Raw genomic sequence first — 12,043 nt, forward strand, 5'->3', positions numbered from 1 at the left:
AGATAAAGCAGGCGTGTTCTGAGTTATTACACCTGTTGCTCCAATGAGGACCTCTGCGCTGCATGTGGGATATTTCACTGCTGCACTTTGATCTCTGATAGTAAGAGCACAAAGTTAGATTGTCATACAGTACATTGGTGTCAAGGTACTGACAGAACGTACTGTCATATGTGTGTTAACACCTGTGCTGTCCTTGCCACAGTTACTGGAGCCTCCTACTATGCAGTTGCTGTGGTGAAAAAAGCGAATTCCGGCATCAACATCAACAATCTAGCAGGAAGAACGAGCTGCCACACAGGGAAAGGCCGAACAGCCGGCTGGAAAATGCCGATAGGATACTTCATAGACCAGGGCTACATGTCTGTGGAGGGCTGCAAAATCTCACAGGGTAGGAAACATACTTACTATACATGCATACACGTACATAGATTGCACATACAGAGAGCTGTGATTGTGTGTGTGGTCAGGTGTGGGACGTTTCTTCAATGCGAGCTGCATCCCTGGAGCAAATGAGGCTGGTGACCCTCCGTCTCTGTGTCAGCTGTGCAAAGGAGATGGTAAAGGACAGCACATATGTGAGAAGAGCACTCAAGAGAGATACTACAGCTATGAAGGAGCTTTCAGGTAACTCACATTCATACTTTATATACCTTATACACACAGAGGTGAGAGGTCTGCAGGACATTATATTTCCATGTGGAGTGGATGGCATTTCATCCTCTACATAGGATTCAATTATGACTCCTTTTTAAATCGGAGCCTTCAACAGTTTATTAATTATGCAGCTTTATCTAAATGAAGGTGCAGAATGTGTCCCACTTGCTTACTATATGTACATTTAACATCATACAGTATAAATAAAGTTTCAGGGCTGTTTTACGATAAAGTGCTGGTGCTCCAAAAGTTTAAAGTTCTGTTGCAAAGATATTTTTGCATTCAACAATTGTAGCACTGAGAAAAACGTTTATCATAATGAATAATTTGAGCTAAATGCTAATACTAGCACGACAACATCCTCACTGTGACAATGCTATAACATGCTCACATTCTTAGTTTAGCGTCTTCGCGTGCCTGTCATGAGAGGAAGAGTCAGGGAACAAAAGTTTTAAGATTCATTGTCTGGAAAGTTCAATGACAAATCACCAATAGTTGTTGAAATCTTTAATTCTGGACCAAAGTCATGGACCCTGCCAGCCGACATTGCTATCGGCAGAGTCACACAGCCAGCAAAACACATGCAATCACTTTGAAAGGAGCTTGTGTGAAATTGTGCAGGTAGCTTCATTGCGCCTTTAATTCTTGTCATCTTTTTGTTTTGATCTCTGTAGGTGTATGGTTGAAGATGCAGGAGAGGTGGCCTTCATCAAACACACGACACCAATCGATAACACTAACGGTAACGTCTGACTTAGTCTGTAATTATTTGGTTGTTACAGTAACTGGTGACCCGTTCAGCCACTTTATCAGAGTCAGTTAGCTTGTCAGCATGTCTGTTGGCTAACAACTTCTTATTTTGCCAGGTCATGGCGAAGCCTGGGCAAAACCTCTGCTGTCATCGGACTATGAGCTGTTGTGTCGTGATGGCAACAGAGCTCCCATCTCTGAGTGGAAAACATGCCACCTGGTCCGCATCCCATTTCGTGGGATTGTGGTCGGCAATGACGTCACTCCCTCTGTGGTGTATAACATGCTGGCGGAGGGCTTGGTACGTCCACTCAGATCACTGTGTTAACACCTACAAACACGACTCCTCCTCGTACATCAATAGCACCTAAGAGTCATTTTCCGCCTGTCACCTGAGTGGAATAAAAAATGTCATAGTTTCATTACCCTGGACAAAATAATCTTCATGTACAGTGTTATGTAGATACAGCCAAGCAATCTGACATTTTACACATTATGACATACTGTGAGATTCTATTTGTGAGGTTGATGGAACGTCTCTTGCTGTCTGCAGAAAAAGTCGAACTTCAACATGTTTTCGTCTACGGAGTACGGAGGAGGAACCGTACTCTTCTCTGACTCGTCCGTCACGTTTCAGGGGTCGGAGTCAGAAGACCCCAAGAAGTGGATGGGTCAATTATATTACAATGTTCTGACAGCCATGGACTGTAAAGCTGAGGGTAAAACATCAGTCAATCTATAATCTAATAATATTTGAAATATTTAAATGGTGCTCAAACATGAAAATGACTTTGTCTTGAGCAAAAGCAGCTACTATCACAGGTGAAATGCAACTAACTTATGAGGAGAAACAGCACTCATGGCTGTCTTGGCAGCTTCTGTATGATTTTATTTATTTGGTTTAAATCTTGTCTGGGGAACTGGGCTAAAGACTTACCTATCTACCTTTTCTTCTTTTCCACCCATCTGTCTATATCTCAGATGTTCTGCGGTGGTGTGTGGTGTCCAGCGGCGAGCAACAGAAGTGTGGTGACATGGCTACGGCTTTCCAAAGTAAGAGCCTGACTCCAGCCATCAAGTGTGTCTACGGGGACTCTGTGACCGACTGCATGAACAAAATCAAGGTAACAGATGTTTCAAGAACAGCTGCGGTGGTATTCAATTCAAATTAAAACATGAATTGCTCTTAATATTTCAGGGAAAACAGTCCATCAGTGCTGGTATGTGATATCTCAGATTATCACACTCAGATGTTAGAAGGATAACAACATGCAAAAGATTCAACTCAGAAATCACCAAACGCTGTCACTGTCACAAGAATAACACATCAGTGTACGCTTGATTAGTTTGTTTTTAAATGATGTGAAGTTTATTTGAAAGTAATTATTTATTTATCCTACAGTCATGCTCGCAGCACTGTGGGGCTGCACTCAGGCACAGCAGTGCTTTGAACTAAATGCTAATATGAACATATGATCAAGCTCAGGATGACAACGCGAGCATGCAAATGTTTATGTGAGGAAATGTTTTCCCAGATTCACCATCTTAAGCCTGCTAACATTTACAACCCCGCTTTAAGATTTGACTTGAGACATCAAGGCAAAGACTTGTGACTGGAAAAACTTTGTCCCACCTCTGCCACAGACATATCTTCAGTATTTCTGTAGTACAATTTCCTGTTAACCATCAGCCATCATATACTGTGTGCCTGTGATAAGATTATATCAGTCATATTGATTCATCCATCAGGCTTTAGTGGTGCATAGAAATCTGTCACAGCTAAATAAAAAGACCAAATGATGGCTTTTTCTAGCAGTTCTGGCATCTCAGGCTCTGATCTTTCTTTTCATATTTGTGTAGAACAACGAGGCTGATGCTGTCACTCTGGATGGGGGTGACATCTACACAGCGGGCAAAGAGTACGGCTTGGTCCCTGCCACCGGCGAGAGCTACACAGGTAAAAGCACAAAAGCTGAGACAAAAGCACACAGTCACATGGTTTTGTTTCAAAGAAGACAGATACAAGCTTTATTTGTCTCCAGAGGACCGCGATGGTTCCATGTACTATGCTGTGGCGGTGGTGAAAAAGAGTAGCCAAGACATCCGTAACCTTGAAGACCTGCGTGGCCGCCGCTCCTGTCACACGGGATTCGGTCGCACAGCTGGCTGGAACGTTCCTGTAGCAATGCTGATGGAGAGAGGCCTGATCAGCCCAAAGGACTGTCAGATACCCCAAGGTCAGTGTGTGTGTGCGTGGGGGGGGAAGCTGTGTGCTATAGTAGTTTGAAATCATGGTGGTCAAGTACTGGAAATCGAGAAAATGGAAGAAAGCATTGCAAATGCCCGCCACAATTTCCCAGATCACAATGACCAAGGACATTTTATATTTGTTTATGTGAGTTATTTAAAACAGAGATGAGCCACATAAAAAGCTGGAAGCAAAGAATGATTCATTTGAATAATGACTTGAACTGTTAATGTATTATTGGACTGATTGTCTGTTGATTTACAAATTAATCAGCAAATTGCGTCAGCAGTAGTTTTTGTTTAGGGCTCAAAGCCTGAAATTTCCTTTCAGTCTTTAACTTTCTATGTCCTGTTTCCCATGATGCTTAGCGGTGGGAGAGTACTTCAAGCAGAGCTGCGTACCAGGTGCCAATCAGCCCGGTTTCCCCAGCAGCCTGTGTGATCTGTGTGTGGGAGACAGCTCAGGACAGAACAAGTGTGAGAAGGGAAAAGACCTGTATGATGGATACGACGGCGCCTTCAGGTACTGAACACTGCAACGTCCTAATGAATGATTTAGTAACTCTATGGCCTCCAGAAGAAAAGTTAGTAAGTTAGAACTTATGCATCATGTGTTCACCTGTCTGTCCATTCAGGTGTCTGGCAAAGGGAGATGGCGATGTGGCTTTTATTAAACACTCCACTGTCTTCCAAAACACAGATGGTAAGCCAAGTCACTCCAAGATAAAAAAGAATATTCCCCTTAACAGAGTCTCATAGCTTTAAGGGACCTAATCATCTTTGTGTGTTTGTTCAGGTCACTCTAGTGAATCGTGGGCAGTGAATCTCCTGTCTACAGATTTCCAGCTGCTCTGTTCTCAGGGCAGTAAAGTCGAGGTCTCGCAGTACAGACAATGTCACCTGGCCAGAGTCCCTTCCCACGCTGTGATGGTGCGGCCTGACACCAACATCCACGCTGTCTATGGACTCCTGGACCTCGCACAGGTAAGAGTGTTCATAGACTAACTGGAATGCAGGAAATCAGTTTTGTTGGTGAGGTTTGGTGATTAATCAATTAATCTTAATCTTTGTCTGTGGTTCCCTGTAGACATATTTCGGCAGCGATACAGCTTCCGGTTTCAAGATGTTTGACTCGCAGGGCTACACGGGCACAGATCTCATCTTCAAAGATTCCACTGTTCGTCTCGTGGGTGTTGGTGACAGGAAGACCTACCAGGAGTGGCTGGGCCAGGGCTACATGGACTCACTGGTTGAAATGGAGTGTAACTCATCAAGTGCAGGTAAAGGATTGCATAAATCATTCCTTACGATCCAATGCCAATCAAACTGACTGCTGCTGTTAAGTTTGAAATAGATTTTTTTTCCTCTCATTATGTAAATCATGGATCTGTCTTCATCCACTGCTCAGTGAAAGGAAGCTACTGCCAACTTTTTACATAAACCATTGCATAAAATGGCCACTTTGTCAGACTGTGTCAAAGTGTTTAATATTGTCCAATTTCACTTCTGACAGTGATGTCCTCTGCGTGGCTGCTGCTGATGGCCCTGTCCAGCTTCATGCTGACCAACGTCTGGATGTAAAGACATACTATGACACAAGCATTCAGCCTCTGTTGCTGCTCCCTTCCTCCCCCATTATCTTTATCCCTCCCCCCTCACCTCTTTACATTCCCCGTGCCATTGCCCTCCTCTCTCTCCACGCCTGGCTCCTCTGTCCTCTTTTCCTCCCATTGTCTCCAATTTTCTCCCAGGAATCTTCAGCTCAGCCTTACTTTTCTGGAGACCCACTCCCTCTATCTTTGAATATGTGTTTTTTTATATATAATTTCTGCCTGATTGTGGGTTATTTTATGATACGAGAAGATGGTGTGTTGGACCTGCCTTTGGATTTAAATGGCGCTGAAGCAAACAAAGCATGATGTCTCTTGTTTTAGTGGCAGAGAACAGAGTTAGTTGCTGAAGGACTTTAAACTAGTGTGACTCAGACACGTTGAAAGGTGTTGATGCTGTTGTGTTTACTGAAGGTGAGCTGCCATATCAGTGTGTCTGCTGCCACCTGTTACATTGCTTTAGTAGGATAGTGCATCCCTGTCTCTCCAAAGCTAGTTTTGCAAAGAGCAATCTGATTTTGAACCGCACATGAGCCACAGATAATGTTTTAGCTTCTGCTCACGTTGAAAAAATAGCATTTTAAAAAACTGGACAGAAGCATTCATTCTCAGAAATGCTGCATAATTCATAGAACACGTCAGCATGTGTCGAGGTAAAGAAATGTAAATAACTGGGAACTGCTTCAGCAGCAGATAGTGAAAATTCTTCACCGTGTTTCACACCGTTTTAGCATCTCGGTTTCTGCATTTGAACACAAATGGAGTGAAGAGGTCTGACACACAGGTGAGGTTCCATCAGATTAGAGGCGGACGTAGAGAAAACTGTGGTTTGTGCTGGAGAGTAACTAGTTGTTTGATTGTCTGGATGGTTTTGAGTCAAAGAGGAGTTTGTGTCAGTTGAAGAAAGACTACAGGCTTTCATTTCGTTGTGTAATTCCAACGTTTAAAGTTAAAGAAGGTAGTTTTACTTGTGTTATGTTTATCTTAGGGTATGGAAATTGACTCCAGGTTGACTTGGGAAGAGATTTAGCTTAAAATCTTTACTTATCCAAGAGTTTAAAGGAATAATTGAGGGAAAAAAAACCCCTCTGTCAATCCAGAAATGTCTCTTTCTAACCAGTTCCTGTCATATCTACTGTACTTCCTGCTGCTCGATGCGGTTTCCTGTTTTAAAATGTCGATTTGGGTGTGTATTTTCCTATGTTGAGAGATTTATTTTTATATGAAGTTCAGGTGCCATATCAGTGTATATGTACTGACTCATGCTGTCAGAAACGACTGCCTCCTCTTCCTCCTAATAGAGATTTATTTCAATGTGAAATGATAAAACATGTAACTAATATTTAGTTGCCAGGCCAGTGCGTCTGCATAAGTATTACTACATAAACCTGCCAGCTGCTTTTTGCTTGTTCCAACGAATAAAAGTGTGCGTTGCAAAACACGAGCTGTTCTTTTTATACTTGATTTTCTGCAGGTCTTTCAAACTGTTTCTCTCATCTGATCTGTCACTTCAGCATTCTTTACAGCTACTAGAACTGTTTTATTTTCTGTTTGCATCAGAATAAATGATGGCTGCACTTCCTCAGACACAAAAGGTTTTATTTTCATCTTTTTTGGAGCAGAAATCTGATCTCCTTTCACACCTTTCTGCACATTTTACTGATGCTTCTTGCTGCTCCATTGCTGCTGTAATGCTGCAAATTCCCCCACTGTGATTAATAAAGGAGGATCTTATCTTGTCCACACGTGGAATTTCACTGTTTATTTGTACAAATAATAAGACCACCAGTAAAATGTGTTCTTTTATTGTTTTACAGTAGTCAAAGTAAAGCTGCAACGAACAATTCTTTTCATAATCAATTAACCTGCCTGGTATTTTCTTGATTAATCCATATAACATGAGAAAATGGAAAAAGCAAAACCAGTGACGCCTTTCAGCGATCACATCTTCTATTTTGTACGAACAGTCCAAAACTCAGAGACATTCAATTTTCTAAGATACTGAGAAGCGTGAAAAGCCGAAACCATCAAATGTTTGCTTGAAAAATGACTCAAACGATTCATTAATCACCAAGATGGTTGTCAAATAATTTTCTGATATTCACCTCATAGATTTATCACTGCAGCTCTAAGTGACAGCACTTGGGTCGAGGCCAGAGTCTGAGGATGGATGAAATATACTCAGTCATTGAACATGTTCTTTGCCACCACAGAGACCAAATGTCAGCAGGAGCAATAAAGTGTCTTTATCTGTGTTTCAATTCTTTACAGTGTTTCATGTCTGATGCTACTTTTCTCGTCCACACTTGCAGTCACACAGACAAACAAAAAGCTATGCTCTAATTTAACTATCTAAACTTGGAAAACATGGCCTGAGTCTTTGTCTTTCTTAAACTTGCTTTATGCCCGGAAATGTAACCTATCAGTGGCACAGAATATCTACTGACACTAACAGTCAAAGTGCTGTGTTATACATTATAATCTTTATTTATACAGTCAACACAAAATGGTAAATTCAGTCTCTATACATACCACACCTCTCTATATATTTACATTTAGGGCCAATACAATTATTTACCAGGTAACTTAATGTACAAATCCATAAGAGCTCTTTGGCAGGATTTGGTGTCAAGTGTGTAAATGCTCATCAATTGAAGGGAAATTTAAAAAAAAAAAAAAAAACAGCTTTATCAGAACATCGTCAATTGAACTGTGTGTTTTTACATGTGAGGAGGACATCGTTAAAAGGAGTCTGTTCTCCTAAGAAGGTTTTATTTATTGAAATTACAAGTCATTGCTTTAGAGAGCTGGACTTGACCTCCACATGAATCCACAATTACACTTAACATCTCCCAAGACACTTCCTACTTCTCAACAGGCTTTCTGAAAGGTTCAATATTTCTGTGTGTTCTCAGCTTTGTGGATACAGTGAAAATATTCAATGATTAGAGTTCACCATAAATGGTGTGACCACAGATTCCAGATCAGTGCAGCCCTCTTCACATTATTAAAACCAGTGATCACTAGGTCACTGGCTGAGGCACACCGTTCAAACATCACCTCAATTTTTTCTACTTTAATAACTATTCAACCGGAAGTCGGGTGAGGTTATAAAAACATGAGATGTTGTCAGCTTGTCAATAATCAGCCACGAGCCAAGTTGGACTCCCAGTTTCTTTAGCCCGCTCCAGCCAGCCCGTCCTCTTTACTTCTTGATCTGTCTGGAGCCGTCCTTCCAGCCCTCCTTCACTTCATTCACAAATGTGTCTCTGACCCTCCGGAGCCGTCCGCCCACCTCTCCCATGTCACCCGGGACTTTGCCGACCTCCTCCCGGACCTGCCGAAGCGTCTGAGACCGCAGGACCCGCTTCGAAGCGTCCTTGCCGGCTATCTGAGCCTTGGTGATGGCGTAAGCTGTGATCTGGGCCGCCCTGCGAATCGGCCGAGATTCTGCCAACTTCTCGACGACGTGGAGGTTGTTGATGAGGCTAAATAACAGCCGAGAGAGCATTCTGTCGATTGTTTCCCACAGACCCCCGCTGACACGTTAGCTTAGCAAGCTAGCAGTCCCGTTCAACTCCCGTGTGTTTCAGTCCTGTAATGACACCAGCGTTCACCGTGAGTTAGCTGGAGGATATACATTTATCGACAGTTGCTTATACTGCCATTATATTGCAGTTCTGGTATTAATTTCAATGACAATACATAAAAAAGTAAACTTACTGCAGCGGAGCCGGGTGACCGCTAACTTACAAGGAATGACTTAGGAGACAGTGAGGTGAAATTGAAGTTAGCTTCATATTCATAGAGAGAGCGAGGCGGGGACACTTCAGAGACAATTCAGTTCCTCAGTGTTTTGATACTACTTTAGTACTCCTCTAGTAAATGACACCTCTACTTCAAAAGGGCAACTTTTTCACACGTTGAAAGTTAGCGGATTATGAGTTAAGATATTTAAAACAAGTTGAATTAAAGTTTCACAAATTTGGAAAGGGATTTTAAACTGCTTCTATGATGCTCAGCTCTAAGTGATGTAACAATTAAACGCAGTAGAGAAATTCATTTTAATTTACGTTTGACGAAACCTTGCTCCTACGAATCTGAAACTAACTTCAGCTGTGTGATAGACTTTTCTCCGGACGTTTTTGTTGGTAGCACCAGCCGGTGAAATTCGTCCGGGTCCGCATCGTATGTTCATCCGCTTCCGGTAACTCATTTCCCCGGCTGACTTCCCTTATTCATCCGCGTGATTTACTCCCTGGGCATTTAGCTCAGTCTTCTCCAAACGTGACAGCTGGAAACTGAGTGGACTGCAACCATGCGTGTGTTTCTGTTGTTGGCCGTGACTGTGCTCTCTCTGAGTCCGGCGGAAGTGAGCGGAGCCGAGAAGAAGAAGCTGCAGATCGGCATCAAAAAGCGAGTGGACAACTGTCCCATCAAGTCTCGTAAAGGAGACGTGCTGAACATGCACTACACGGGCAAGCTGGAGGACGGAACCGAGTTTGACAGCAGCATTCCCCGCGACAGGCCTTTCACCTTCACCCTGGGCACAGGCCAGGTGATCAAAGGGTGGGACCAGGGCCTGCTGGGCATGTGCGAGGGCGAGAAGAGAAAGCTGGTCATCCCCGCCGAGCTGGGCTACGGAGACCGGGGAGCTCCTCCGAAGATCCCCGGAGGAGCGACGCTTATCTTCGAAGTGGAACTGCTCAGCATCGAGAGGAGATCCGAACTTTGATGAAGAAGAGATGGCAAGAAAGCCAAATGTCAAAACGTAAGTTAATTACAGATTTGTACCTCCGAATAAGCTTTGGATGCGCGGGTTGATTCACGGTCCCGAGGGCCAAAGTTAGCAGCCCGGACCCTACGAACCTGCGGTACTCCTGCATGCATTTTTACTGGAATAAAATCTAGCCTCAGGTTTCCTGTGAGGTCCTGCGATTAAACCCTAATTAATGTAGGAACACACACCATGTAAGATGAAGAATAAAAGTCTTAAAAGTACATCTGTTCTCAGAATTACTCTTCAGTTTTCGGTAATAAAGCAGGATCCACCTCGGCGTTTTCATAAAAGCAACCCCCATTTTTGATACTATTTATGGTCTGCATTTTCCAGCAATACCCATCATAATATTTACTTGCAGTCATTACTTCTCTTTGTAGGCGTTTTTATCTTCTCTTTGTTGCGTTTTATTTTTGTTATTATTGTCCCTTTGGATTCAAATTGCCTTCACAGACAAGAGTTTTTCATTAACAAAGACCACGCTGATATGGAATTATAATAGTGTCATGTTTAGTATGGATGGAGGAGAGCATAGGTGGTGAATGATAAGGATCTCCACATAAGGATGAGGGGATGAGGAGTGAGGGATGAAGGAGTAGGGTGTGGGATGAGAGGGTGAAGGCAGAGATCCGAGCTATGGATGGATGGAGTGGTGCATGTTTGTTGTCTGTTTTTGCTGTTATTTTATTTGATCACATTGTAGTCGCTGTCATGTGTGCTGTTCACTGCTGCTGCTCGACATGAAGAGCGGATCAGTATTGAATATGTCAGTAATGGAACAAGAAGGACTGGCTGCAGCGAGCCAAACAGCTGCAGGCGACAGGAAGTGAGAAAGGGGCCTGTTTTAGCTGAAACCTCTGGACTGTATCAGTTTCAGTTTTCAAAGGTTATCCTGCTCTTACTAGATGTTCCATTAACATGTCAAATTAATATACTGAATTGCAAATACAGTGACAAAGCACAGAAAGAAAAAAAAAAAAAAACTGTTCCACCTGCTGTTTTTAATGATGTGATTGCTAAGTGTCACTTTGTTCCAGGTTCCAGGAGCTGGCTGCAGCATTACGTGCAGACATGTGACATCTGATGAAGGCGACATGGCAAATATGGGAGAAGAGTTGGCAAACCTGTGTCAGAGCCACCATCCTCCTTTTGCCCGCGTTTAAACTGGTTATTGTGCTGATTTGTTGAAATGATGTTGTTATATGATACAAGAAGTGACTATGTCTTTCCTAAACGTTAGTAGAATTGACAGTGAGCAGCGAGGGCCAGTATTTGGTCGTGAGCTGATGAATGCTCATGCCCTGCCGTTTCTTCTCACCTCAGTTTAATTTTCTGTGATTTCTAACTTCATTCATATCTTTACATTGTTTACACACATACACACACAAATTAAGTTGTTAATTGTTAACAATTAGAATTGTTGTTAGTTGTTAATTAATTAATTCAGAAGCCAAGCCGGGGACAGTTTAGGATAAATCTTTTGTTTATGTTTATGATAATAAAATGTTGACCTTACTGGAAACTTTGCTGTCTTCAGTGGTTTTGTTGGACAAGAAAAGGACAGTTTGCCTTTGCCTCATTTATGTGTATTTTATGGACCTTTTTGGTCTTTGCATTAAGGTTGATGCCTCTTTATGTCTCACATATACTGTTCATTAGTTCTGTAGTTGCAGCCTTTAAAGCCAACACAGCGTCACAGCAGGTCTGTGAACACTTTTGACCTGAAGTCTGATTCATGCACTGAAATATTCTGCTAATTACACCCTGCAAATGTACTATACACATTATCATGAAGGTTTCTCAACCTACCATTGCATGCATACGGAAAGGGACTGATAATGTGTGGATAATGCCAGTTTGGACTTAGACTTTACTGATCCCAACTGGGAATTTATTTTGTTGCAGCAGCAGGTTAAACATACACATAAACATAAAATGTATACTATAAAGAAGAATAAGGATGAGAATAAAACTAAGAGAAATGAATGTTCCTAAAAATAAA

General features: G+C 42.4%; 3 protein-coding genes across 3 annotated transcripts in view; 2 read left to right on the top strand and 1 right to left on the bottom strand.

Annotated features, from left to right (window-relative positions):
* The window catches only part of meltf (melanotransferrin), a 6,804-nt gene extending 1,511 nt beyond the window's left edge, over positions 1-5,293 (top strand). The window contains exons 4-16 of the mRNA XM_070961319.1: positions 203-388; positions 468-624; positions 1,329-1,396; positions 1,521-1,705; positions 1,958-2,123; positions 2,386-2,528; positions 3,265-3,361; positions 3,447-3,641; positions 4,021-4,174; positions 4,287-4,354; positions 4,448-4,635; positions 4,739-4,931; positions 5,165-5,293. Of these exons, the coding sequence (XP_070817420.1) occupies positions 203-388; positions 468-624; positions 1,329-1,396; positions 1,521-1,705; positions 1,958-2,123; positions 2,386-2,528; positions 3,265-3,361; positions 3,447-3,641; positions 4,021-4,174; positions 4,287-4,354; positions 4,448-4,635; positions 4,739-4,931; positions 5,165-5,232 (1,868 nt within the window). The 3' untranslated portion in view covers positions 5,233-5,293. The remainder of the gene's footprint in view (positions 1-202; positions 389-467; positions 625-1,328; positions 1,397-1,520; positions 1,706-1,957; positions 2,124-2,385; positions 2,529-3,264; positions 3,362-3,446; positions 3,642-4,020; positions 4,175-4,286; positions 4,355-4,447; positions 4,636-4,738; positions 4,932-5,164) is intronic.
* A 3,029-nt stretch (positions 5,294-8,322) lies between these two features.
* On the bottom strand, positions 8,323-8,772 carry LOC139330698 (protein NCBP2AS2-like). Its single transcript, XM_070961753.1, has one exon. It carries the CDS (start codon positions 8,770-8,772, stop codon positions 8,467-8,469), a length of 306 nt encoding a protein of 101 aa, XP_070817854.1. The 3' UTR covers positions 8,323-8,466.
* On the top strand, positions 8,581-11,560 carry fkbp2 (FKBP prolyl isomerase 2). Its single transcript, XM_070961752.1, has 2 exons — positions 8,581-10,032; positions 11,079-11,560. The coding sequence occupies exon 1, from the start codon at positions 9,580-9,582 to the stop codon at positions 9,994-9,996; it is 417 nt and encodes a 138-aa protein (XP_070817853.1). The 5' UTR covers positions 8,581-9,579; the 3' UTR covers positions 9,997-10,032; positions 11,079-11,560.
* The last annotated feature ends 483 nt before the right edge of the window (positions 11,561-12,043 follow it).

The sequence above is a fragment of the Chaetodon trifascialis genome, chromosome 4, assembly GCF_039877785.1.
Source record: "Chaetodon trifascialis isolate fChaTrf1 chromosome 4, fChaTrf1.hap1, whole genome shotgun sequence".
Classification (NCBI taxonomy): domain Eukaryota; kingdom Metazoa; phylum Chordata; class Actinopteri; order Chaetodontiformes; family Chaetodontidae; genus Chaetodon; species Chaetodon trifascialis.